The sequence below is a fragment of the Scleropages formosus genome, chromosome 16, assembly GCF_900964775.1.
Source record: "Scleropages formosus chromosome 16, fSclFor1.1, whole genome shotgun sequence".
Classification (NCBI taxonomy): Eukaryota; Metazoa; Chordata; class Actinopteri; order Osteoglossiformes; family Osteoglossidae; genus Scleropages; species Scleropages formosus.
Genome location: NC_041821.1, coordinates 17,020,719 through 17,048,687, shown reverse-complemented (window position 1 = coordinate 17,048,687; position 27,969 = coordinate 17,020,719). Strand labels below are relative to the sequence as shown.

Below are 27,969 nucleotides of genomic sequence, written 5' to 3'. Positions count from 1 at the left end.
AAGGGAAGCCTCAATTTCTGAGTGTGGACACTCAGTATGAGAAGGCAATGTCTATTCTGTTAAAGGAACAATAGAAAAAAAAAATCATTTAACACATGGATTTAAATATTAAATCAGTGGTATATTAGAGAAAAAAGAAATTTCTTGTATACACCAATTGCCAAATAAAAGCCCAGAAAGAGCCTGGATTGTCAGCGACAGCCTCTGCTCCGTTTCAGGTTTCCCAAAGGGACAATATTGAGAAGCTGGCTCACAAAGTCCCGGCCCAGACTCTTGCTGCTCATTGCCGGCCTGAAGCGGCCACAGGTGACACTCATGCGGAGGAAAAGGATGAAGCGCACCAAAGTAGCAAAGGCCACGTAAGCGGTAAATATGGTTGTTGTGCATGTAAGCAGGGGCACAGGGACATTTAAAGAGTGTAAAAGGTTGTTATAGAGACTGACCAAAGCTCTGTTTAAGATCCATTTTATCTACTTTGTGGTGCATCATGTTTCTCTTGCTCCAAATCACATTCTGCCCAAATAAAAGCCCATTTTGGATGTTTCACGTCATTACACAGCGCCTCGCAGAAACGAAACAAAGCAATATAGATGCATCACTTTTAACTTACTAATCAACCGTTTCCTCAGTTCTTGCACATACCTGTCAATATCGATATTGGTTCGAATCACACACCTCCACCTGATTCATTTCCACTGCTTGTTTTAAGTGAGAAAATTGTTTCAGGTGACAATAGACATGGCCAAATGAAGAGATTTTTTTTTTTTTGTCTTGCAGAACCTCTAGTCGAATGCAATATTTCACCTGACAAACACCATCCGTGGAGGTCGACCTTCAGTTAATATGGAAGGATCAAGATACCGCCGGAGAAAAAGTTCTGTCCCTACAAAATCTTTAAGCTAAACCACTAAAACAACAAAAAAGGGACTCAACGTTTATAGCAGAAACAAAACTGAGTGCTCGACTAACTGGTCGTTTCATACACAGTAATTTGTACATGACCTCTTAAATATATATTTATTATGGTTCATTATATTACAAGTGTGACTACATTATTTATATTCAGTGACATCATTTAGATTAACAATTTTTTCCTGTGATTTCTTGTTCTTCTGATTTGTTCTCTTGTGTTATGTCACAAAAAGACACAACGGCTTTCAACAACAGAGTAACATATCAGTATAGGAAAAAACATCAGTTTCCAATCTACTACTGTAGAACCTGGGAAGTCAAGATGTCCTTATTTGCCTGAAATTTCCCAAGATTGTTTTTTTTATTACTTTGCCGTGTACATATTTTTGACATCCTTAACTGCTGAAAGTGCACTTTATTTTTTATTTATTTTTTTTTACATTAAAACATTTCATTTTCATCTTTCATCCTGATATCTACCAAATATAATTAATATAAATTAATTTATAATATATTTAACTGTGTAAGACAGAAATAAGATTTCTCTGTGGCGAATTAAGAAAATTTGAGAAAAGCAAGCAAGGAAAGGTTAAAATTGTTTTACCCTTTTGTACTGCAGAAAGTGAGTTTCTCCTTGGCTTATAGTTCAATTCATTTTAAACTCTGTCGCTGTATGAGAGGTAGGGATGAATTCTTTGGCGATCAAACCTACGCGTCCCCTCGTCACTTCGCCTTAAGTTTACACTTAAGCTACAACTGTCACAATCATCGATATGTACGGCAGGACAGTTTTCTGTACCTCATAAAGGAGCATACACAAAGTTGTAGTCTTGGAGGTAGTTCGGCCTCCACTGTTTTGTAAGTGTAAAATGTATCTGTGGTGGAATGTAACTATAGTTTTAGGTATGTGTCTGCTATTCTCTGTTTCTTTTATCATGTATTTTTCTTTTTTTTAAGTGTGACCGTTGGTCTAGGGCATGGTAAACTACAGCAGAAGATTATGGCCTTCCACGGGCATCGCCCCACTAACTTTTAACAATGAGTAAAAAATGCAGTTTTGCTGTACCCAACGGGTGTGAAATGATATTTCTTGCTTGGATTGTGAAAAGTGCATTAATAGGTTCATGGGGAAAGCAAGAACTGCCATTAGAAGAGACTGCTTCAACAATGATGGTGCACAACTGTTTTGGCAGAGCCAACAATAGCTTTCAATAAGCTCTAGTCAAATCTCTAGTCTCTGTAAATGTAGTGCATGACAATGACTGGTGACCCACCCAGTCCAGGCTCGTGTACAGTTACGCCCAGAGCTACCTGGGTCCTGTTAGTTTGCAGTGAATTTCTGTTGAACAAGTTTGTACTTCAGCAGCTCCTGATGGGATACGGATGGCCGCAGCCTCTCAAGGGCCAGCAGAAAGTCCTCTGCCGAAAGTGTCAGCGGGGAGCTCTCTGTGTCCACACCTGAGGCACAAGGAAAGCAACAGAAAAGGGGTGACAGAGAGGTTATGAGTGTTAAAAACTCACTCACAACAGTCCTTGAGAGATTAGCTTAGTTATTCTAAATTATTTTTATTATTTTAGACTTTACTAGGATTTTTTTTTTTTAAATAACTGACATTTGTGATGAATCACTGCTGTGCTCATTGAATTTTCAATATCATTTCTCCAGGGAATTTTAGGGATGAAATTATTTTTTGTGCATGATTTTGAACCTCACCCTCAGTGAGACCCCTTAATCAATGTACATCACTGTCATTAAGGAGGGATTTTTAAGCACCTAAACCTAGTTAAACAGGTATGTCTAACATCAAATCACAATAAAATGGGCATTTTGCAAGTAACATATAAACTATACATTTATTTCTCAATGCATCCAATTTCCTTAAGCAAAGACAATCAAGCTGCAGTTAATTTATGATGTTACCCCCTGGTTTTTATCAAGTAGATGCTTAAACAGACTTAAATTGTAATATCCGAGAAAGAAAGCATGGTCAGAAGCGTTCGCGGTGGCTTGCTCATAGCCAAAACCACAAGCAATGCTTTCTATTGTTAACCTTATTACTTCACAATTTTCGTAGTGAAATGAGGCTTTTGGGCTAACTGGACTGAGTTAACATGTTGGCACGGTATCCAAACAATGAAAATAACGAATGCTGAAAAAAGCGTTGCTGTAAAACCCAAGGAAGATCCAAGGTGAGAAGTAACTCTAACCAAATAATTCTGCCAGTCACAGTCAATATTTGAAAAAAAAAGAAACAAGCAAAATGAGAAGGAATTATTATAGGCCGGTGTCAGAAGAAAGACCACATGTGAATATGCACCTTCCTGGATGTGGGTGATTTTCCTCTTGATGGCCAACGTCATGGCGTCTGAGCACAGGGCGTACATGTCGGCACCCGTCAGGTGAGGAGGGCACCGCTCGACAATGTCAGGGAGGCTTACGTTTGGGTCCAACTTAAACCTGGAGGGTGAATAGAGAAAAAGTTTGTGAGCCTCAAACACAAAGTAGCTCAATAAAGACCAAACTCAATTAAACTAAAGCTGCGACCACTATACTGCTGAAAGGGCCCATTACTTCATACTGAGCATTTGACTAAGAAATGAATCTGGATTTTAATGAAGAGAGAGTTCTGCTGTAAATGAAGATTATAATAGAGCAGAGCAGGCAAAGGGAATTAAGTCTGATAGTATGAGCTATAAGAATGGCAAAGAAAGTTAATATTAAATTCCTGATTAAAGGGAATTAAAAAAATAAAAACAGCTTGGCAAGAAACACTTACTTCTGCATCTCCATGAAAAGTTATATGAAACAGAATACAATATACTTAATGCAATGTTCGTTGGTGTTAAAACTGCAAATCTTAATTTCATTTAAATTTAAAATATCAATTTTTATGAAAACCAACAATAAAACGTTAGATATTAATTAAAGCACAGTGTGATAATCTGGAACTGAGGAAACCACCTTTGTGAAGTCATTCACCAGGTTCAAAGCATAGAATACTGAGAAATTAAACAATTCTTCATTTTTAAATTCTTGTCAGCAGTACTTATGAATAGTGTTGTGAAATACTGGAGTATAACCAGTAAAATGTTCAACAGAAGTAGAGCTAAGGGCTAAATGGACAGAGAACCTTGTTCCATGTGAAATTCTACTTTTTCAAATTCACACAACTCTTGGTTAAGTCCACTGTAGTTGAGCAAAGTATTAATCCTGAATTATTCCAGTTTAAAAAAAAAAAAAAAAAAAAAAAAAAAAAACACTAAACTGTATAAATGGGTTAATCATTGTAAGAAGCTTAATATAACATACTTAACACAGCAAGTTAAACAAAAACATCAGCTAAATGAAAAAATGTAATTTTTAAAACTGTGTATTAATTAAAAACATCACTTGTATTGTACAGCATCAGTGGTTACAAGGCGATATTCAACCGATTTCATTTTACGGTTCTTACTCTCGAACGATGGCCTTCAGGACCTGGAGCTGCGATTCCTTGTCTTCACTGATTCCTACATAAACCAGTTTGTCAAACCTAATGGGGCAAAGGAGCAGTTGGGAGCAGGTTGGTTTCGTAAGCGCATCAGAACTTTAGAACTGTACACAAGAACAATACGGTGGTAAGACCGTGTCCAACAAGACAGTGGTTAGAGCTGCTGCCTTCGGACCCAAATCTGTGCAAATTTCAAAGGTATTACTACTACTGGTGCAGTATATCACTTTAAAACGATCATAATCATAGCAATACTTTTTCCATCAAGTGCATTTTATGACTTGAAAAATGCCAGTTGCACTTTAAGTGACAACCCTTTGAATGTATTAAAACAAGGGTTTACTGGGTTTACTGTACTTGGTTGTACAACAGAACCACTTTCATAAACTCTTTTCAGGACATAGAAAAGAATTTCCTGAAAACAGCAACTAACAGAATGATATTAAAAATATACACTTAAAAAAATGCATTACAGCAGAGCCAGGACTGTTGTACAGAAGCTTATCAACCAGGTTTTAAGAGGTTGGGTTGTGCGCCCACCTTCCTGGCCTGAGCAGGGACTGGTCGAGCAGGTCAGGTCGGTTAGTTGCTCCAATCACAAAAACATCCACAGAGGAGTGCAGCCCATCCAGCTCGGCCAAGAGCTGAGATACCACCCTTCAATGACAAAGGAGAAACATTAGTACGCCTTTCCAACAGCCCGCATACGACTTTCTCCAAAGGGTTCCTTTCAACCTCGTGTTTACTTTGGTTCTAATTAAAGTGGAGTAGGTAAAAATCAATCCCTTCTAGTCCCTTTCCCTGGGAGGGGACACACGCGTAAAGAACATCCAAACTCCAATGACTGAGCCAGTATTAAACCCATTAAACCCATGTCCCATCACACAGCCCTGGCACCATGTGGCACCAGTGCTACCCACTGTGCCAGCCATAAATTTGTTCAATCTCATCTGCTCTGACAATATAATGCCACTGCTGTAGACAGCTACTTGAGCAATATTCCTCCGTTCCAAACTCTACTTTTGTTGCTCATCTTTGTTTACTCCAAGTTGTACGTTGCTCTGGAGAAAAATTACTAACAAATAAATAAAAGTAGATGTAATGATCTAGACTTATTAGAAGTTAATGACCTTTAGAGACAGAGCTGCTGTGAGCTGGAGGAAGGTGCTTCACATAAAAAGATTAAACTGTAATATGAGCTATAATATGAGTTTTGGGATCTTCTACTGAAATAAATGGCATTACTGTTTTGAATGAGAAACAAGGCACACCTGTCCATTACTCCTCCAGAGTCCCCACTGCGGCCCCTGTTGGGAGCAAGGGAGTCGAGCTCATCAAAGAAGATTATACATGGGGAGGCTGCTCGGGCTTTTGAAAAAACTGAAAGAAGAGAAGAACAATGCAAGTGTCACATATCTCTCCATTATCATAACCACAGCGATCATAGTGAAACTTGTCAGTATGGAATTTTGTTCAGAGAAACATTCAAAATTTACCTTCTCTCACATTTTCCTCACTTTGTCCAACGTACATATTGAGGAGTTCTGGGCCTTTCACACTAAAGCAAGAAGAGATGAACGTTACATTATCACCACAATTGGGCCATTTCGTTTTGCCACTTTTGAAGGAGGAGATGTGGCAACAAAATACAAACAAACAAAATGAATGCAGAGCACCACTATGTTTTCAAGTGTGCTATATTTAAGGCTATACGTATATTTAATAAACGCGGTTGAAGGAATAGGGGGGTGCAGTGGCGCAGTGGGTTTGGCCTGTGCCTGCTCTCTGGTGGGTCTGGGGTTCGAGTTCTGCTTGGGGTGCCTTGTGACGGACTGGTGTCCCGTCCTGGGTGTGACCCTTCCCCCTCCAGCCTTATGCCATGTGTTGCCGGGTTAGGCTCTGGCTCACCGCGACCCTGCTTGGGACAAGTGGCTTCGGTGTGTGTGTGTGTGTGTGGGGGGGTTGAAGGAGTGCCGCTTTAGCAGACCTCAGGAAGGTCATTGAGCATTCGGTGGCAACAGCTTTAGCCAGCAACGTCTTTCCAGTCCCAGGAGGGCCGTAGAGCAGCAGGCCGGAACGTCGGAGCCCAAGGGAGATCAACTCCGGGTGTTCAAGGGGCAGCTGGATGGTGTCCAGAATCTCTTTCTTGACCTGCTGCAGGCCACCCACATCCTGCCACTTCACAGTGGGGATCTACAACAGTGCACCAAAAAGTCAGCCCTTCCTGGTATACCAAATGTGACATTTTGAAGCTGAAGTCACTCATCTATACACCAGACAACACAGTCTTACACACACCATGAGACATTCAGAGTATCCAGTCCACCAGAAACACATGTCTTTGGACTGTGGGAGAAAACTTACACCAACACCGAGAGAATACGCAAACTACATACAGGCCGAGCGGAGACCAAACCCACATCGATGTGAGACACAGTGTGACCTTGTTCCATAGATATGATTTTTTTTTTAAATATTATTTTTGTTGATTTTTTTCCCCAGTCTGAACCGTTTTTTGTATTAAAGGTTGAAATGATACATTGACATTGAGTGTCATAAGAATATTTCTTTTGTTTGTAAGCGTTTCTTAAATGTATGGTACATAACAGCTAATAAAGAGCTGAAGGAGAGCAGGTAGACAATCATAGAGTAATTAATGAAAGAAACAACTTATGTTATGATGAATAATGTCCATTATAATGGGATTTGGTGATATTTTAGCATTAAATGAGTATCAACTCTGGGGCTTAGGAACACACAAATAACCAATAGTAAATTAACTCTTCAGGATATGAGACTTCACCTTACAGAGGGTTCTTCAGGGATACATTATCCTTTTCAAGGTGTGGGAAGAAGGGGTAAGCCTGTTTGGCTAAAGATGTCTTTAAGATCCAACACATGTAGTACCTTTGGGGCACCAATGGCCTGGGAGTGTGCAGCCTGCAGCAGCTCCAGAGCCTTGGAAAAGTCTGATGAGAGGATGGACACTCCTGAGACACATAGGTCCTCTTCCTCCTGCAGACTCATTCCTGTTGGGAAACTACACAAACAAGAAACTGCTGCAACATTAATGTTCAATTGCAAAATGGTTTTAACGATGTCAAACAGTTCACATCCTCCTGCTAGTGCTTGCGTGCTTCTTTGTTGGCAACGAATAGCGGGGCTATATTGGGGACAGCTGACACTATAGTGGTTAGAGCTACTGCCTTTGGACCCCAAGGTTGCAGGTTCAATTGCTCCTTCCAGATAGAGTGCCCCTGAGCAAAGTACTTACTCTAAAATTGCTCAAGCAAAGTTATCTAGCTGCATCTAAATGAATCAATGTACAACTCACTTTTCAAACTAGAAATGTAAAGGTGACCTATTTACCATGTTATAAGTGAGCAATGGCAGATATAAAGCTTTATAACAGTACCAACGCAATGCACAAGTCACTGGTTATGCATATGTAAGCAGGTTTGGACAAACATTTCGGGAAAGCCAATAAAATGAAATATTTTTCCAGATTTATTTTTGACTTGCATTTTTATATTCCACCTTTAGCTGCCAGCAAAATGGACAGACGGACGGAACAGGATTACAGCAGTTTCAGTTCCAGTTCAGACACTCCTGACTGCCGGTTTCGTAATCAATGAGATGAGAAGTGCACATATTTATTGAATAAATTGGCCAAAAAAAAAAAAAGAGTATGGAAAGAAGGCACTTTATTTTCAGTCATTTTAAATTAGTTTGAATTAATCTGACTGCATTAGTTTAATTAGTTTTAATTTCAATATGGCTTTAATGCATCTCTTCTGGAACCACTTCTCTCTTGATCTCCTTACAGCTACATGCGTCTCAGACAGGCTACGGATCACTGCGACCCTGCTCGGGACAAGCGGTTATTGAAATTGGATGGATTAATTGTAAATGTAGTATGTTGTAGCTGTATCCAAGACTTTTACAGAACATGTCACGTAAATAAATCAATAATTGTGACCTCCTAGTAAGAGGAACTTTCGAGTTATGAAAGGACGTCCTGTCTCAACTGCGTTCAAAAGTTGAAGAGCCAGTGCATGCATAAAATGGGCAACAGTTATAAAATCTGTGTAAATGGTTGTTTTCACTGTACATGTGCAGCAAATACAATTTCAGACCACAATGACAAGTTACTAACAAATTGTTTTTTTGGTCATTTTTAAAGAATGTCAAATCGTATCTTTAGAAATTTCAAAAGAAGGACCCACCAGGTTTTGGAAAGCCTTCTGTGAGCTGATTTACCAGCATTTGTCAATAGTGCAACTAGGTCACTCAGCAGGAATCCCTAGGGGAGAAAAAGCAGTTCAGATGAAGAAAAATATTTGCCTTTATGGAAAGAAAAAAAGAAAAAAAAAAGGTTTAAAAAACTAGACCTCAATGGATCTTTGTCAATAAAACTGGTGGGTTATAAAAAATGTGGTTCATTTTCCAGACGATGTCTAACATTGCAGTCGTCTGTGTCACCCGGACTTAAGTGTCATCGCTGTCATTGCAGATGCAGACGTTTCTACTGCAACATTAACCTGCTGTATCCTCTCTCTCAACTCCTCTATCCTGCTTCAATTCCTCCTCGGGCCTCTGAAACTGCCAGTGCGCTGCGAGGAATGCTGACTTCATCCCAGCCTATATCTCTGACCCCTCACTCGACCTCCTGGCCATGACCGAAACGTGCTCTCTCCTGCAGAGCTCCCCACCTGCTACTCCTTCGCTCACACCTCTTTTCTCTCTGGAAGAGGTAAAGGTACAGACCTGCTCTTCTCTCCCCAGTGTGAATATTTAGTTCTCTTTCTACACCTTCCTGACCTGTCCTCCTTTGAATTCCATGCTGTTTCTATTACTGCCCCAACCACACTCTTAGTGGTCCTTCTCCATCACTATACTGGATGAACTTGGTATCTTGTTGAGTTCCCTCCAAAGGGACAACACCATAGATTCTCTGAATGTGTGCAACTTTATCTATTTTAAAAAAAAAAAAATACGCAGCTACCGATGTAATGTATGCCGGTAAATGCTGTGGTATGAGACAAAGTGACTACTTCAAGAACTGCACGTCTGTATCCAAAATTATCCATCTGTTAGGGTAATGCAGTCTTTGTATTGTTTTCTGTGATATTTCTCAGTTTGGAGAAAAGCATCTGCAAAATTCATAAATGTACATATAAATGTGGATATGAATGTTAAAGTGCAGGCCAGCAAAGTAGGTATGCAGCTCTCATCACTGTGGTGCAGTGCAGGTGAACAAGATTTCAAGTACTCATTTGAGAAGTCAGAGGAAGAATTTAGAAGAAGAATTTCGTAAATGTGAAGAGGATTTCGGAAAAATTTAATTAAGAGAACGGGAGCCACGCTGTTAGTGTGAGCAGCAACGTCCCTCACCGCTGTCTGCTTGGCCATCTTCCCCAGGCTAACATCCTTTCCCAGGGGCAGGCCTGCACACAAGCTGCTCAACATGGCCCGCCTCTGCTCCTCCGTGGGGTTCTCCATGGCTACCTGGTGGACAAATGCTGCACTGGCATCCAGGGATACCTCCAGAAGACTGTGCACGGTGCCCACCACAACAACGCTGGCGGCAGAGAGGGAAAGGAAGCAATTCAATTTAAAGGCTTCTTGAACTTCTACAGCAGAGATGAACAGCGGTCACACGTTAGTGAGGAGCTCTGGAGAAATAAAGTAAATATTCAGAATATTGCAAGTACGAACAGCTTATACCCAGCAGCCTTTCCGCTTAAAGAAACCAGCTGATGCTGCTCAGTGGGACATGATTCCCTGAAGATGCTTTACAACCTCTACACAGAGGAGTGCCCACCTCTTGTGTATGTGGACTCTGGTTCCACTTGTTCATATGCAGTAAGGCACATAACAGCTACACTCTACATGTAAAAAACAATGCAGCTCTCTGTGTGAATAACTTGTGCAGAAAATATGCAGCCTTGCTATGCACAAAAGCACGCGAATTCACTCTTTCGCAATCTGGCCCGTCCCGTATTCACGCAATTCAGTTCGAGTGATGAGAGGAGAAAGGGACACGCACGAACAGGTAGCAGAAGCAAGAGCTAAGCTGTCCACCTGGCTGGGCAGCTGGACACAAGGAGGCAGAGAGTGGTCAGCACCCTGGAGTCCTCATTCACATGGTCGTGCTGCCGGCCCAGGAGCTGCAGATTCCTCAGCAACAGCACACAGGGCTGGTGTAGCGCTGCCCGGCTGAAGGTCGCCCGCATACGTGCCTCGCAGGCTGCGGGTGTATCCGCGCACAGGGACACGCAGTCCACCTGTGCGGAGAGGGCGCCGTTAATAATGCCGAGCAGAAATAAAGACTTATCCAGCACAGCAGGTAGCCTGCTAGTTGAAGAGGCATGACTGGAAGACTATCTGTTAAAATACCAAGGAAGCAGTCACTAAACCAACTCACCCAACCGGAATGGACTTTTGAAAGATGAGAACTGATGTTATTTGGAAAGCCACTGCTAATTAATGCCTATATCTCTTCCAGTGTTATGCACTGCAGGTCAACACAAAGTTATTCTTACTACTGCATTTTCTAGTAATCGTGGGTACAGCGGAGTGATCTTAGGTTTGTGGGTACCTTTAGAAAATGTAGATTTAGCCTCCTGCAAGCAGCCTTGATGGCGGTCACTTTACCGCATCCCTTTGGTCCCGTCAACAAAACAGAGCACCCTCTTGTCAATGCTGCAGAACTGTGGAGAGATACGAGCCTTTATTATGGCACTGTTTACCAATGCTTCCTTTAAAAAACTATTTGTTCCCATTGAAGCTGGTCATTTTATTGAGGGAATTCAGCTAAGCCCAAAGGTATAACTATAAGGCAGCTCTTAAACCAGTCGTTGAGCGACAAGCCTTGAACACCATGATACCTCCAGGCCTAAAATACTGTGCTTGTAAAGGCTGAGGTCAACGTTAAAAAGCTTTCTGTAAATTTGTGCCAAAAAGTAAGCGTTGCTGTTCGGCACTTTCTTCAAAAAACCGGGTCCTCTACAATGAAAAAGTTGCTACAAGTCTTATGAAGATGCACACCTTTATTATTCAGCGCAATGGCATTTTTTGCCATTTTTCAGTCACATTATTTCAACAACAGGTATTTTGTTCTTCCTACGTTTCACTCTGCAGACACTACACTTCCTCCATAGCAAACAAACTACTGTGCACACCTCCTAATTCCTATCACACTCATGTTAAACGTAACTCACAAGTAAAATAGCAGATTCAGTACTACCCTTTAGAAAGAAACAGTAAATATTAACTGTTTAAAGAATGTAAATGGTGTCTTATAACACAAACAGTATTACAATATTGAAAATAAAGCTTTACACTCGTGTGCTCAAATAAATAAAAACTGTCATAGCGCCTTTAATCCACGCAGCGAAAAACAAATCCAGCAATCCTGTGATATCATAAAAAGCCATGGGCAGAAATATAGAAATGTCTCCTACAAAGGCATAGAAGGATAAATAGGAAAGAAAAATTCTAATATTAAAAAGCAAGATAATAATTACTATTATCATGCCTTAAACTGGTGAGATGCAGAAATATACTATTGTATGCACTGATTTTAGCCAGTTCTACTATTCATTCAATTTTTCCCACATTAAGAAAAATAAACAGCAGAAATGTTAACTGATGGCGAGAAATTTTCAAGGATGTCTCGTTGACAGCATGAGGAGGAGGAGGATGAAGAAATAACGAGGAGAAAGTAAAGAAAAGCAGAAGAAAGCACCACAAAAATGAAAATAAGAGCTGACTTGTCTTAACACAACACAAAACAACACAACACTCCACTGCACTCCAGTCTCCCCTGAGCCTCAAACTGCAGGACTTGGATAATTATAGAACTCGGTAAAGTTTTGTTATGTTACATTTATTCATTTAGCTGATGCTTTTCTTCAAAGCAGCTTACAATGTTATTTACAATTATTTACCCATTTATACAGTTGGGTAATTTTACTGGAGCAATTTAGGGTAAGTACCTTGCTCAAGGGTACTACAGCCAGAGATGGGGATCGAACCTGTGACCTTTGGGTCCAAAGGCAGCAGCTCTAAGGCAGTAAGAAGAGACACTTATTATAATACATGTTGATATCGTTGCTGCCATGCATAAAAATATCTTCGGCGTTTTAATTGTAGGTGACCTTTCTCACCCATAAACTGATTTTTCTCCCACAAGAAATAATGTTCATTTTTCCACCTCATCTAACAGGGTGATTTCATGGAAAGAATTAACATGTTAGGCAAGGCGTGTGTGTACCGACCTCTCATTTAGATGCGGCTGGATAATGGTAGTCAGTTGGTCTACTGCATTTGAGAGACCAGGAGGGGAGAGGCTGCTCCAAAAAGAAGGCCCGTCATCCAGCAAAGAACAAGGGACAAAGCTATTGACAGACCCTCCCTTAAGCGGAGAGCAAAAGAGACACAATATAAACATGTGACGCTCCAGCTATGAGCGTCTAACCTCTAGCCCGTTCAAAACACTAGATCCTTTATCGAAGATGTAATAAAATGACCCTCCTAGTCAACATGGTCCTTTCACAATAAGACAGGGCAGTGCATTTTGCACGCACGAAGTCTGTGACCGTTTCCGACACGTCCGTGGCATACCGTGTACAGCGATGTGCGCTCCGCATCTGCCAAATATCCACAGGGTGCGCTGCAGTCCCCTGCAGTCTTACCGGAGACTTTCTTCACCTTGAAATACAGAACTGGCCACCTGTGAAGGGAAGAAAAAAAAAGATGAGCAGCAATTTCAGCAACACGAAAACATTCCCAAAACTCAGCATCAGTTTTCCACACAATCACATGCATGTAACCAAAGCCGTGGATCAGCGATAAAACAGCAATTTCTACAACACAATAAAACCCAATATATTTTTGGACTTAAATGTTTGCATTATAACACCACCTTTTTTCACAATCCACAAATTGCTGAGCAATCTTTTTTTTTTTTGGGGATGTGCAAATTTGTACGATTACCTTGAGAAACTCTCCGAGCTGCTTTTTAAGAACTCAGCATGCCCTTTGGTTGGAACACATAAGAGATCGCCTGTTTGCACCAGCCTGGAAATAAAATTGTCACACGATCAATGGAACGGGAACAGAATTAAAACTCCGTCACGCACAAATAGCACGCTTATGACCACGAAGGGATCGGCCGAACCGCGCCTTCAAACTTCAGTACGCTTCTTAGATGAAAAAGTCTGACATTTTTACCTAACGCCATTTACTGAACACAGCTGTTATAAATAAATGACCTGGGTGTGGTGAAATGTTCTGAAAGGATGTCGTCAAAAACGCCGCGGCAGCTGTAGTCCGGTGACACGACCACTTGGATGTGGAGCTCCTGGGCAAAAGGCGGGGCGGCGCTACGGGATGGGCTCTCCGAGAGCCGTGTCCCCGCGCTGGAGAGCGACCCGATGAGCCTCTGCAAGAAGCAATGGGGTTGAAGAGCAACAACCGGGACAAAAGCAAGGTAATGAAAGATACTGTTGGTCTCAACCTCCAATAGCCCTTGTTCACTACTTTCACCTGTTGCAGTCTCAGCATTTGTGAGTCCGTTTGGACTGTCCAGGCAAATTTGGTGATGGTGAATTCATTCACATTGTTTTCGCTGATTTCTTTTGTTTTTTTTTTTTAAATAAAGGTTAAATGGTGAATGCTGGGGGGGCACAGTGGCGCAGCGGGTTTGGCCGGGGCCTGCTCACCCAGCAATGCGGGGGGGAGGGGACACCAGTTCACTGCAGGGCACCCTAAGCGGATCTCGAACCCCAGACCCGCCAGAGAGCGGGCATAGGCCAAACCCGCTGTGCCACCGCACCCCCCCTTAAGCAAACCATACAGCAGAACAGAACAATTAAGGGAAAGTGTCTTATGTTGTTACGATGACAAATGCGTCCGTTTTAATGAGATTTGGTGATATTTTAGCTTAAATGGGAGTTGGTTTTTGGGGTTGAGGAAGGCATAATAATTATGCCGGAGAATTCCCCTTAGGGAAAGTTTTTCAGGAATGTATTAAGCTTGTAGGGTGGGGGTACTTGCACAACGATGGCTTTAGAGAAGAGGTTGTGAAGAGAAGAGAGATGTAAACTGTACGTACGTGAGGGAAATGGGGAAACGGCAGTATTGCAGACATTGGGGGGCGGGGCTTTACGAAACAAGTTAGCTGGACTCACAGCTCAGCAAGCACTCAATGTACGAACGCCACTGGGAGCCGCAACCCGTTCGTAACTCGAGGACCCGCAGTGTACGTATCTCAAAGGCGCAGCCCAGAAGCCTGCCTGCCTGCGGGCGGGCGGGCGCGCTCACCTTTATTTTGAGGGCTCTGCCGCCCACGGGCACGGCTTCTCCCCCCGACACGTTGAACCAGAGCGCAGGGGACACGAGGGCCACGTGCTCCGGCACCTCTGCACCCAGCTCGTGCACGAGCACAGCGGCCAGGTGGCAGGGCGCCCGTTCGGCGGGGGGGCCCAGCGGCGCCGCGCTCACCCACTCGCCGTTGAAGAGGCCCAGCTTGAAGAGCAGCTGTTTCCTCACAAAAATAGCCGCGTGCACGTCGGCCGCGGGCGCGCGCTCCTCCCCCGCTCCCACTCCCAGCCCGGAGACGTCAGCGACGCGGACATCGAGCCTGCACTCAAGAGCGCGCAGGAAGTCGGAGAAGGGCGAGCTCAGCAGCCGTGTGTTCTGGAGGAGGGAGGGCCCGCCGTCGAGGCTGCGCGCGTAGTGCGCGAAGTCGGACGCGTACACGGGGGTGACAGGCCTGGCAGGGTGGTGCGCGCCGCCGCACGGCTCCGGCGCGCCGCCGCTCCATGGCACGTCCCTGCAGTCGGTCACCACCACGCTGGTGCTCGTCGTTATGAGGCCCTGGGCGACCGGCGCGCAGTCCAGCACAAACACGTCGGCGAAGTACTGCTGCACCTGGGCCACGTCGGCGCCGAAGACCGGGTGGCACGGCAGCAGGAGCGCGTCCCCGCGCCGGGCCACAGTCGCGCGCGTCTCGCAGGACGCCAGCACGAGCAGCCCGCTGGAGAACCTCTCCGAGGTGACCCATCTGAAACTCTGCTTGGTCCTCGCGCCCAGCACCACCCTGCTGAGTGCGATCGGCGATATGGCGCGCACCCGGCCACGCGCACCATTCTGGAAGCCGTAGTGTCTGAGGAAGAGTCTGCTCGCGTGCAGCTTCAGTGGCGCGTCGCGATCGGCGATCGATTCACACTCCGCCGTTAAGTGCACGCATATGAAAATGTCTGACCTGCTACAGGGTGTCCGCCTTCGGGAAAACGCGAGCACGCACACGGGGTGACCGCTGCTGTTAAACAGTTGTGAAAACTGCGACTTGCACGCAAGAACGTGCAGAGGGTTTAGATGAGGAGGAAATGTATCGGAGCACCACAACTCTGCCGGAATCGCCATATTGAACAGCGCACGCGCTCTTGACAGCCAGGCTTTTGTGTAGAACGCGGAGCAGTCGAGCGTCTCGCTGCTCCTCGTGTCTTGGTGAGGCTTAGACGTTTCACATCTGTGCAAGTTATGTTGCGATACCTGTCCTGCGTAGTGGAGATAAATTTTAGCTTTTTTGAAAATGCAGCGCTGTAAACGATTGTAGTACAGTGGGGGTACGCTATTCAAACAGAGACGAATAGCCTGATGCGAGGTCTGTGTGTGTGCGATACGGACATGCTTGTTTATCCACGCTGCTCTTAGCTCCCTACATCCTCTGATGGCACGAACGTCTCTTAGCATTTCCCAAATTGGCTTTGTTTAGGAATATGATTGGAAGTTCAGCAACTCATTATTTAGTTTTAATCGGTCCCAACCCCTGGAGTAGAGAGCTTCGCACGCCCCCCACTGGTCATTTCCCTCATTGCTTTCGTCCTCTCCGACGATGACGTCATCCTGTCCGCTGACATCTCCAAGGCTGGTTTCTCCTTCAAAGCTGTCCTCCACATGAAGAATGCTCCTCAGCAGCTTTGAAAGTCCTTCAAGAGCTATGCAAGAGGCTATAAGGGTGCTCTTCTGGCAGGTTGCAGTACTGTACTTTGAGTTGTGCTGACAGGTCTAAGATGTCTGCTTTAATACAGAATATGTGGAAACTGAGTCCAAATAAAAACTTAATGGCATATATTCATACTTATTGTACTGCTGAGGAGACACTACTATTCTTGGTCTTCCAGTCATGCAACACATTGTTTTTAATCCTGACTTTTTAAAACCAATAAAATGTCTTATTTTAAACACACCAAACAGAACTGATTAACAAACACATTCTAAGCATTATGATAGTGTCGTGTCTGTTGTCATAGAGAGTTGCTGTCTGTGGGGTTCCCTGCAGGGATGAATAAAGTGTTTTCCTGTTCTATGCTAAGATTATAAAATACAAAAACCAAAAGTTGATGTTAATTTGAATATAAAACCACAGAACATACAAATGTCAAGCCAGCATATACAGTATAGCTGACAGCTTGAAAATTTGTCAAAATCTGACTTCACATTTCTGCAAATCTGTCCACTGCATTATCATTGTCTAAAAGGATAAACAAACTCACTTCACATATGACTCGAAAATTGCTCCAAACTCAAAAACACACTACATTCTAAAAATACTATTAAATACCATTGATCATCAATGTTCCATTAAGATCAAATTAGGTCGATATTTGAATAACTTATCTAACAAATATGTTCCCTCCTCCCTAACACACAGGTGGGATTTGTCATTAGGTTTTGATGGCCTGAAATGATAAGTCAATTATCAGCACACATGGACCATCATGTCCAATTGGGGGGGTAGTCAAAACTCGCACCCCAGATGTAGTACCGGTGATAAACCTGGCCTCCTGCTTACCCCTCTTATTCCTGGTCATCAACAAGAACAAGACTCCTCCTTGACCAAGGACAAGACAGAAGTTCGAGACAAGTGGGACCTGCTAACACTGGCTACAACTAAACTGTCCATTACCTCAGCCTAACCACTTCTCCCATCCGTCCCTAAGCAACTGTTGATGAAACCATCCTCGTGCCATCTCGTGGTGAAGTCAAGTGGCTTTCACTGGGCGCAGCTGTGGAGCTGATGATTTTCTCCACACCAGGTACAGCAGCAAGGGCCTTCACAGTCCTTGGCCAAATGGCAGGTCTCCAGATAACGGGCATATTCATATATCATATTCTCACAGCTCTTCTTTGTGGTTCCATGGAGTAGTGCTGCAGAATGGTGTGGCTGGCACTTTCCCTATGTCTTCAAAATCCTCCAGTGAACTGGATGGTGTGGCCCAGGAGTTCTAAAATAACGTTCCTGGTGAAAGAAACTTACACATGGAAGCTGCCACTTACTGACTCCCCTTAGGGTCCATTCTGCCTCAGCTAAAATTAGCTAAGACTGCACTTTGATCTCAGCCAAAAGACTGAGAAGTGTGGTTTGTGTCACGTGTTTTATGGTATAAAATACCCTGTCCCTGTACTACCAGGTTTTAGAGAAGGATAGTTCCGAAGCGGTAGCCTCATTGGGAGAGTCAGGACTTTCCTGGTGGACCTGTTGTGTTTTGACTGAGTGGAGTACAAGTGGAGAGAAACCCGAGCAGCAGACTTGGCTGGCTGGTTGGTTTTCTCACACACACACACACACACACACACCTGTATGAATGGATTGCGGCCTACTTTCGTCACGCAGCCAGGTGTATGGGTTTAGGGCAGGAAGGGACGGCCTCCCCTGAAGCGGTATGGCCGAAATTGGTCAGATAATGGAAATATACTGATGGTACACGATCATATTTTCATATGTTGAGGACATGTTCTTTATCTGGAGGATAAACTAAAGATAGGCTGACAGCAGCATGGAGAAAAGACAGTGGCTAGGATTAAAATGAAAAAAAAAAACACTGGAAAAAGGGCGTAATTTCTTGGGTTTGTTACTTTTTCTGGGTGTTTTGCAGTAGCAGAATATTCTGCCACGAATATAATTTAAGTTGCTGCTTGTCAGCTTTGTTCTGCTGAATGTGACCGACAAGTTTTAGCCAGAACTTCTTGCTATACCAGGTCTGTTCGCAGTGAAACACACATCTTTGGAGTGTGTGAGGCAATCCATGCGAAACGCGCGCACACACTGAGCCCGATTCCAACCCACAGCACGAAGGTGGGTAGCACTTGGATGGGCTATTAATACTAAACTTTATACAAGTTAGTACTCCATCTTGCAGCTTTGGCTAATTCACACACACACACACACACACACACTGTCTGAACCCATACAGGGGTCACAGGGAGCTGGAGCCTAACCCGGCAACACAGGGCATAAGGCTGGAGGGGGAGGGGACACACCCAGAACAGGATGCCAGTCTGTCGCAAAGCACCCCAGGCGGGACTCGAACCCCACACCCAGCAGAGAGTAGGATGCGGTCCAACCAACTGCAACTTTGGCTAATTCTTCTTTTTATATTTGCATTGCGTCGGCGAGAGACCTAGGTACTGAATGACAGATGTACCGACCAATCAGAAATAGAAGGAGGTATGGGGGCGGGGCATCGGAGATTTCGTAAAGTGGGCGTTGGGGCGAAGCGCACAGTGTAAGTGTGGAACGGTGGTCGGGTTTATATTTCTGGGATATTTGGTGATTTTTTTTTTTTTTGCGGGGGATAATGACTTCTAGGTGTCCTAAATGTGACCAGTCGGTGTTTTTTGGTAAGGCGATGTTGTATGAACGCTGTGTTATATCCATTTTTTACATGACATTTGTGTTTGTACCCCTCGGTCGCTTGTTACCGTAATTGCTTAGTCATAATTATTGGCGCCTTTGCTTTTTCGTGCTGACAGTATCGCAGCTAATATTTTTATCAAGTCCAGTCAGTTCTTTAAGCATACATTTACTTTATATAGGTACTAGCTTGTGTAAGTTTCTGTCACCAAGACGAATTCCTGGCTTGTATGTGTAAACATACTTGGCAAAAAAGCTCATTCATTCATTGCATTCCATTTCTCCCTAGTTTTGTCTGCTTAATTTTTGTTCGAGAAGTCAGCGTTCCCTGAAAAACTTCTTCTCCAAAACCGACCCAAGTAAAAGTTCGTCCTTTAAGGGACGTGTTTTCTTGAACTGGACTGTTGTGTCCTCCGATCCTGCGTTTGAAACTAGAGCCAATCGCTGTCATTATGAAATCGGCGAACCGCCACTAGAGGCCGCTTTTTCTGCCTTTTATCTTGAACCTGCTCTACCTGAGGCTGAGGTTTAGCTGAGGTTTAGCAGAGGTTTTGCGCGAGATGCTTGTTGTGTGTTTTAAATGTCTCCAGCTCAGATGTTCTGAATACTTAAATATTTTTTCACCACATATGGCTCTATGTGGACAGTGCTGGCACATATTTGAGCCGCTGACAATATTGTTAATAAGGTGTATTTAAAATCTCATTTAAAGCCAGAAAGTGTTCTATTGTTTTGCTGAATTAGAATTTTTTTTTTTTTTTTTTTTTTTTTTTTTTTTATAAAAACAAAGTACTTCCCCTGAGTTGATAGTTTAAAAAAAGCACAGCTGTGTGAATGATTGCATCATTATAAGTAACTTAATGTTCTAAGTTGCTTAGAAGGAAAGTTTTTGGTAAATTTTAATCTCTTCCAAGCAATAACCAAAAACGTAGAATTCGTACCCATTTCCAGTTAGTACTAAACCGCCCGCATCGCCGCACAGCACTCTCAAAGCAGCGAATGGATAACTGAGCAATCTTAAGTTTAATCAAGCAATAATTCTAAAATTCTATGTTTGATATATGAATGAATCCCCTTCAGTCAAACTCTGAGGTGTCTTCTGTAAGAAGGAAGCCTTTTCTAGTCCCCTTCAAGGATTGCGATAATAATTGTACTTTATTAATCCAGTGCCATCTCTGACACTTTGCTTGCCCTGGGTAACTCCTCCCTCAGAGCCTGTATTTTGACAGGTTTTTGTCTCTAAAAACTTATAGTGGCTTCTTCTGTCAAGACCAAATAAAAGTAGTCTCATTGGAATGGTTCAACAAAGGAAATGCCATGTTGTCTTGTGCTTAGTCTGAAGGTGGTGGTGGTTAATATGGATTCCCTCTCTTCCCCCAATTTTGCACAGCTGAAAAAGTGAGCTCCCTAGGTAAGAACTGGCACAGGTTCTGCCTCAAATGTGAGCGCTGTAAGAAAACTCTGTCGCCCGGCGGACATGCCGAGGTAAGACGGTCGTCCGTCCGTCCGCTCCGGCGCTGAGAGAAGGCCCCCGAACGCCTGCAGCAGTTCTCAGAGTTAACATAACTTTAACTTGTCACGGAGAAAACTGTAAATTAGCCATTAACGAACACAACTGGTAACGTGTATGGTGAAAATGCTCTGTACGCAAGTGTATCGCCGTTTAAATTTAGTCAGATCGCCGACGCGGTTTAGCGGTTGCCCAATAAAAGCACTGCTTGTTTTTGCTTTTGCAGCATGATGGGAGTCCCTACTGCCACAACCCGTGCTATGCAGCTCTCTTTGGGCCCAAAGGTAGGGCCTTAAGTTACGAAGACATCGTATTTGTGCAGTTGCTCTTTGGCCTCTTTCTGTAGTTGCGTCTGCCTCTCACTCAGCCTTCTGGTCTGTGGGGGGCATAAACTTTTCATCCCAGACCTCTGACCAGTGGGATTCTCAAGCTTCAGTCATTTACGCTGGCAGTTGCTTCTGTGTTTGGAGGTTAACATTTTAGTTCAGCTTTAGTGGCACTGGGCAGGATCCATAAAGTAATACCTGTGAGCATATTTCCAAACGATCGAAGGTACAAGCAATGCCAGCTCTCTTCGCCAAGGTCTGCGTAGTGTATCCCGGGGGCAGGTAAGGCAATGGGGTTTGGAAGTAAAATATAGTGCAAATGTGAGTTTTCTTCAACTTCAGAACGCTGAATACTTTTATTTTTACAGGCAGCCATGGCGAACAGGAGTGTGGTGCTGTTGTTGAAGACGCCTAGTTCCTAGTGTTATCAAGATGCTGGAGTAACTTCAGTGTAAAGTGCTTTTTGGATCAATTTTAGTGTCACGGTGGGCAGTCTCTGAATACTTTAGGTTGACAGTTTTCCCACCACTGCAAAACAAGTGAGGAATAGAACACCCGAATGCCGCATGTAAAATCTAAACCAAAGTAATGGGTTTTTTTGCGGCTTTGGACGACTTGTCACCCGCGCGATTGTTTGTGCCATGCGGACCTTCTGTCACTGGGTGACTTAATGTGAAAAGTTAAAACAAAAGCTGTTCGAGTAACAAGTATTTACTGCTGTCTTAAAAATCCACTTCTGTCTCAACGAGAACGGGGGGGTTACTGCGGAGCCATTAGCTTAACTGCAGCGTGGCAGTGCTTGCAAAAAAAGTTGATCTGAAGTCATCTTCGCAGGGCTTTAATGCGTGCGATTCCTCCGTTAGAACGAGCGCAAGTTTTGCTCATCCGCAGCTAAACCCAAAATGGCATCAGCTTAAGTAAAACAAAGCAGCACCACAGAATGACGTTTTATTATTCACAGGCTACTTTGCACACTTTCAGTTCTCAGTTATTAACTTAAATGAATTACATTAATTCATTTAGCTGATGCTTTTCTCCAAACCCACTTAGTGTTAAGGTACTTATTTACCCATTTATACAGCTGGGGAATTTTTACTGTAGCAATTTAGGGTAAGTACCTTGCTACAGGGTATTACAGCTGGAGGTGGGATTTGAACCTGTGACCTTTGGGCTCAAAGAAAACTGCAGCTCTCACCACTATGCTAGCAGCTGCCCCTAGCTAGAATATTGACATTAATTTTAATATAAATTAACTTAGAAAAGCTGTTCATTTAACGTGAGATTTTTTTGACACCTTGTCTGTTAAAGTTGAATGAGATGGGTGCAGCAAAATGAAGCGCTTTTGTGTGTTGTGCCTGTCCTTGATGGTGTTGCAGTATGAGTTTCTTCTTTTAATTGTTTTTGGATGGAAACTAAAGTCATTGAATCGCTTTTCATTTAAAAAGCTGTCTGGGCTGGTGGGGGTGTGTTCTGGTAACATCCATGTAACTCGTCCACGTTTTCGCAGGAGTTAATATTGGCGGGGCCGGCTCCTACATCTATGACACTCCGCCGAACACCCCGCTTGATGAGTCGGGGGACAGCTTCTCTGCGTCTCCCACCACCCCCTGGACATGTGCCCAGATGGCTAAATTACAGAAACATGGTAAGAGTTTCTGAATCATCTCAGATTGTTCTTTCTATGTTCTAAAAATGTTTACGTACCATGTAGCTGAACAAGCTGTGAATATCAGCAATGCGGCAACGGCGGCAATCGGCACAGCTGCCGTCGTACGACGCTGTCCTAGTACTGTGCTGCAGGTATGGACGCCATCGGGGTGTTTCTCCTCCTTGTGTATGTGCTTGTGGTGCTTTCTTGTTGCCATTGGACCTGAAAAGTAGTCTGGGTCAGGACACCCCCTTTGGAGATACTCCAGCGTAGTGCAGTATGTTGTCCCCTAAGATGCTGTACAAGTTATTTCATTTATGCCCCCCATTCTGTACTTCATAAGACCATGTCATTAAGGTATGTGTGTATAGATATTGACAACCAAGTGGGGTTACAACATATGCATTTACAGTTTAGTAGATCGCTGGCTATGATTGAGTTTGTATAATGAGAGGTTGATGCCGTGCGAAGGTGTTCCTGTGTTTGCAGCTCTGTCAACTTATTCATTTGAATAAAGCAGCCTATGTGGGATGGGGGGGGATTGTTCCTTTTCCCAGTTTCCCCCTCTTCTGTGACAATATTTGAAGGAGAGAGGTCTCTCTGCCCAGGCTGTGGGAAGGTGGTATATTTCGGTACGTAGCATCTGAAACGCTTCTTGTCCTTGTGAGCGGTTTTATGTCAAATGCATATGAGTAGGCTGTTTTAATGGTCCAACTAGAATGGTGCTTTCCAGACAGAGGGCTAAAAACTATTGTAAACATAACTCATGTTTGTCAAGATGCATACATAATTGTTTATGTGTCTTGGTTACTTTTTGATTGCTGAGCATTGGCCTCATCGAGGTCAGTGAGTTAAGCCTCATCTGGGCTCTTATTGTGCTACACTTCAGCTTCAAATAAGTTCTGTAACACCATAGTGGGGGAGGGTGTATGTTTTATCTACTTTAGTCCATTTTGTTAAGTACACAATAGCATGCCTTCCCTGCCTTTCTCCACGCATACACAGCATTGTGTGTACGGTTTACGTCACATATGGAAAGCCTCAACCAGTGATGCTCCCTGACCTACAGTACCGCTTCAGCAATGCCCGATGTAGTTAAATATGAGCACTAAGGTTCTGTGCAAATGTCTTGCATGTTAACTTTATTACATTTCATTGTAATTGGCATGGAATAAATTGGATAACTTTTCATTAAATGTCCCAGCAGCATTTTCCCCTTGTCAGTTCTTATTAATCGCCATCCTGAAAGCAAAGTTAATTTCTTGGCCCACTTGGCAGAAGGACTTTTTTAATAAAAAAAAAAAAAAAAAAGCTCCAGATGCTTGCAAGGTATTGACTGTTACTGCAGTGATTCTTAGTGTAAAGTCTGTAGAACATTGTGGACTTACTGTGACTTAAGTAGATGGCCAAACATTTCACTTTAAAATTTGTTGGAGAAACTTGTCTGTATTTCCATCTTCAGTTCCTCACATAATGCAGAATACTGATTTCTAACAAACTCAGGGAAGGGGGGGGGGGTGGAGGACCAGTTTAACTGTGAATTGCGTTTTGGTCCAGAGAAGGCTTCTTCAACAGAGGTGAGACGCACGTAGTTTTAAACGCGGGCAGGAAGCAAGCACAGGAGAGTGAGGAATTGAAGATGCAGAAAGGGAGTGTGTTTTCTTCTCTCCACCACTTTCACTGCTTTGCTGTGTTAAATTACTCATTTGTCTGTTGGCAGGCCTTTTGAACGTGGTTACTGTGACAATTGGAAACGCGACGTTTTTGCAAACCTTGTCTTTTTCACGGCCGATTATATGGCCTAATTCGCCTTTGTTGTTCCTGATGCGCAGCAGAGAAAGTCCGATCTATGGGCAGAAATTGGCATCGACCATGTTTGCGCTGTGAAAGGTGCAGGAAAACCCTGACACCTGGTGCGCATGCTGAGGTATGAAGTATATTTTGTGCTAGTATTTATAATTCTAAGGTTATGCTTAAGTGCTCTACAGTAAGATGTCATTTTACACGTGTAAAATCTGAGTATACAGAATAATGTTGACTTCATACATATTTAAGGTATGGCATTTTAAAAAATAATCTGAAAAAGAATAGCAGTGGTAGCTGTTCATTGTTCCTTGACAGTAAAAGCTTTTTCTAACAGCCTTATTTTATTTCTAGCATGAGGGAAGACCTTACTGTCATGTGCCATGCTACGGATATTTGTTTGGGCCGAAAGGAGTCAACATCGGCAACGTAGGGTGCTATATCTATGAAAAAGATGAATCGACTCATTCTAGCAGATCCTGACTGGATGGCCGTGAAGATCACATCTGCCTCTGAACAGCTTTGGGTTAAGTGGCAAAAAGTGATTGATTTCAGTTGTACAATCTGAAAAGATACACCCCCTCCTTCCCACTGCACCAATTTTTTATGTAATTTTTGTATTCCAGTATTGAATGCTACAGTTTTGAGTCCAGTTACGTTATTCTTGGGTTTTACACTTGAGCTGCATAAACGTATTTTATTAATGTGTACGAGTAACCCAAAGGCTTCGACAGTATAATATGAACCACATTTTGTGGCTTATAATGCATTTACAAAAGTTAAAAAAAAAAAAAAAAAAAAAAAAAAAAAAAAATTCAATCTGTGTTAAAATAACTTTTGTTAATATACTTTAAACTGGCATTTCTAAAATGATTAGCACTAAAATAACATTGAGGCTAAAATACGATGTCAAAGTTAACCTCTGGTATCAAGATTTTCTAGGAAAACTTAATCTTCAGTTTGAGATCTAGTTCTCCACTTGATTGCAGCCTGACTCTTTGGATGGGAATGCAGTGTAAGAGGTGACTTGGCACATTTATGAAAGTTTTTGAATTATGTGTTTTTGCATGAATAGCTTCTAAAATATGATCTATATCAAAGTCATAATAAAGAGTGAGTAAATGGTATAGTCATACATTGCTATCTTTATTGAACATATTGGATACATATTCAGGCAGTGATGGAAAAAGTGTGTGAACTGTTAGGATAGATGGTTACTGGAGTCAGGGGTTCAGTGGAATTCCTTCACATCTGACTGTCATGATTCTGAATGAGGGGAAAATGACAGGACCAGCATGGCTACTGCTTTGGGCACTGAGAAAAATGTTGACTACTACATGGGATGGTTGTGAGAGTCCACCCCAGTGAGAACAGACTGGGGACATGTGACAACTTGCCAATGAAAGCCAACAGGATATTTCAGAGGAAAAAGATCGTGTTGCTGGAACAGATACTTGTCCTTGTGACATCAGCATCTCTGGACCCCTCTAGCTGGCTTTTGTACAAGGGTTTAATTCTGAACTTTCCAAGATGAACATCGCAAAGCCTGAATGAGATGGGTCAGTCGTGACTTTGATTCGGCTCTCTGGGTCATGCCAATGGATTGAATCTGAACGTGAGCGCAACAGTGAAAAGCCTGGATTGTACCACAGTCACTGGAAGGTAAGGCACTGTGAGGACTTGCCTGCTTTTTATTTATGATGTTGGAGCACCCTGGAAGAAAGGGGGCTTCTTCACAACCATTGGTGCAATTATATAGAACATCCACTGCGCATTGTATTCAGAAGAATAAATAAGACTTAAAATGCAGAAAGATGAATGCTGCATGTGATGTCTTCAGTTGTCTTAACATTCTCCCTGGGTTTGCCGCGTCGGTAGCGCACATATAAATACAACGTTAATAGTGCAGTTTATGACTATACCAACATAAAGTGACACTTCCCTTAAAATCTTCCTCCAACCCTTTAATGTTTTGTCTGTATACAAACAATTTTTTAAATGTCATGAATGACTAAAAGGCACAGGAAATGTTGTACAGCACATTTAACTAAAACAGCTTGTTATATTTTGAGTGTATTCCTAAATTCCATGCGTGTGTGTGTATATATATATTTATTTATATAAAAAAAATAAAATTAGCCACTTTGGCATGTTCATGTACAAGTCAAAAATTCTCTACCTATATTCACAGTAATAGATATTTACAAAGCCTGAATTAATGCTTTTGTCACAGAAATATAAAGTCTTATGTCATATTCATGTGCAACAAAGTTTGCTCTGCCTCTGTAAAATGTAAACAAAAATAAGATTAAACTGGCTTTTTTTATATATGTAGAACTAAGCAATAATCTTGGGATCTGCAGGACATAGAAATTTAGCAGTTTATCAGAACAAAGGTGCACTGGAACACAAATGCTCTGGCTCTTACGATGAAAGCTCATATACGATATTGAAAGGAATGATAATCAACATCATCCAGTCTGTCCGACATAACTTTCCTTTTACTAATAACCAAAATCCAGCGGTGAATTGAAATCTATGCAAGTACATTATTCATGGAATTGCAATAATAATGACTTACTCGACTTCTAATTAGTGAATTTACCACTAATCTATGTGGTTTCCCCCCCCCCCCCCCCCCCCCCCCCCCCCCCCAAGTTTTCTCAAGCATTTGTTTTTGTTTCGGAGAACTCCAGGCCTTTTTGGTCATTCAAACAATTTCAATAGATGGGATTAAAATTTATGATATTGTAGTTCATTGTGAAGATATAAAGCAAAACTGAACAAAAATTACTTGTAAAGATAAATGAACAGAACATTCATTAAACAATGTGTTATAGGATGGATTTTGCTTTCAAAAGAATATTGTGAAAATCACATTTTGCTTCCACTATTAGGAGAATGTGGTATATTAAACACAATACTGTATTTGCAGCAGCTTTGTTCTTATTAGAGATGAACATAGTAAAACTATTTTGTTTATGACCCCGTAAGAATTTTTTCTTTGAATGCAATAATTTGGGGGCGGTGGCGCAGTGGGTTGGACCGGGTCCTGCTCTCGGGTGGGTCTGGGGTTCGAGTCCCACTTGGGGTGCCTTGCGGCGGACTGGTGTCCCGTCCCGGGTGTGTCCCCTCCCCCTCCGGCCTTACGCCCTGAGTTGCCGGGTAGGCTTCGGTTCCCCGCGACCCCGTATGGGATAAGCGGTTCAGAAAGTGTGTGTGTGTGTGTGTGTGTGTGCGCGCAATAATTTACATTGACTATAAAATATTATAAAAAAGCTACGGTTTATGAAATAATGACTGCTAAATCAAGTGGTTTAGATGGTGGATAGTATTGCTTGCTAACATTCCTCTATAGCAGCAAAATAATTTATACAATTGCCTGGTTTTTCTGTGCTTCAGTATAGCTAAATATTTATCTTTAGAAATGTATGAAATGCTGAAAACTTGTAGTGGCATTCTGGACTGTTTACTTCATCACCCGATTTAGCACAAGAGAAAAAAGTAATATGGTGTATAAACTAAAATGCACAATAAAAACAGGCACTATTTAATCTAGATTATAAGGCAAT

The 27,969-nt window shown here is 42.7% G+C and overlaps 2 protein-coding genes across 4 annotated transcripts; one reads left to right on the top strand and one right to left on the bottom strand.

Annotated features, from left to right (window-relative positions):
* Positions 1-983: 983 nt before the first annotated feature.
* pex6 (peroxisomal biogenesis factor 6) lies at positions 984-16,528 on the bottom strand. The gene is made up of 17 exons (XM_029259226.1): positions 14,733-16,528; positions 13,682-13,851; positions 13,404-13,487; positions 13,032-13,140; positions 12,686-12,822; positions 11,005-11,116; positions 10,488-10,690; positions 9,798-9,984; positions 8,630-8,706; positions 7,311-7,443; positions 6,391-6,596; positions 5,900-5,961; positions 5,675-5,783; positions 4,944-5,060; positions 4,368-4,445; positions 3,231-3,370; positions 984-2,370 (listed from the first exon to the last, which is right to left on the bottom strand). The coding sequence occupies exons 1-17, from the start codon at positions 16,164-16,166 to the stop codon at positions 2,234-2,236; spliced, it is 3,495 nt and encodes a 1,164-aa protein (XP_029115059.1). The 5' UTR covers positions 16,167-16,528; the 3' UTR covers positions 984-2,233.
* A 2,469-nt stretch (positions 16,529-18,997) lies between these two features.
* On the top strand, positions 18,998-26,531 carry LOC108933738 (cysteine-rich protein 2-like). Of its 3 annotated transcripts, none has more exons than XM_018750995.2 (7): positions 18,998-19,097; positions 20,501-20,595; positions 20,847-20,904; positions 22,454-22,591; positions 23,152-23,226; positions 24,427-24,521; positions 24,752-26,531. In XM_018750995.2, exons 1-7 carry the CDS (start codon positions 19,055-19,057, stop codon positions 24,878-24,880), a joined length of 633 nt encoding a protein of 210 aa, XP_018606511.1. In that variant the 5' UTR covers positions 18,998-19,054; the 3' UTR covers positions 24,881-26,531. The 3 variants fall into 3 exon arrangements, with proteins under 3 accessions (XP_018606511.1, XP_018606512.1, XP_018606514.1); XM_018750996.2 differs by having other exon boundaries at positions 24,315-24,521; positions 24,752-25,165; XM_018750998.2 differs by lacking the exon at positions 23,152-23,226.
* Positions 26,532-27,969: the final 1,438 nt, after the last annotated feature.

Coding starts and splice junctions, on each gene's coding strand:
- pex6 (XM_029259226.1), bottom strand. CDS start 16,166: ATGCTAAGAGACGTTCGTGCCATCAGAGGATGTAGGGAGCTAAGAGCA. Junction 7,444..8,629: donor AGAAGGCTTTCCAAAACCTG/GTGGGTCCTTCT, acceptor TTGTTTGTGTAG/TTTCCCAACAGGAATGAGTC. Junction 6,597..7,310: donor AGGCCATTGGTGCCCCAAAG/GTACTACATGTG, acceptor GCACTGTTGTAG/ATCCCCACTGTGAAGTGGCA.
- LOC108933738 (XM_018750995.2), top strand. CDS start 19,055: ATGACTTCTAGGTGTCCTAAATGTGACCAGTCGGTGTTTTTTG. Junction 19,098..20,500: donor TGACCAGTCGGTGTTTTTTG/GTAAGGCGATGT, acceptor AATTTTGCACAG/CTGAAAAAGTGAGCTCCCTA. Junction 23,227..24,426: donor TGGGAAGGTGGTATATTTCG/GTACGTAGCATC, acceptor CCTGATGCGCAG/CAGAGAAAGTCCGATCTATG.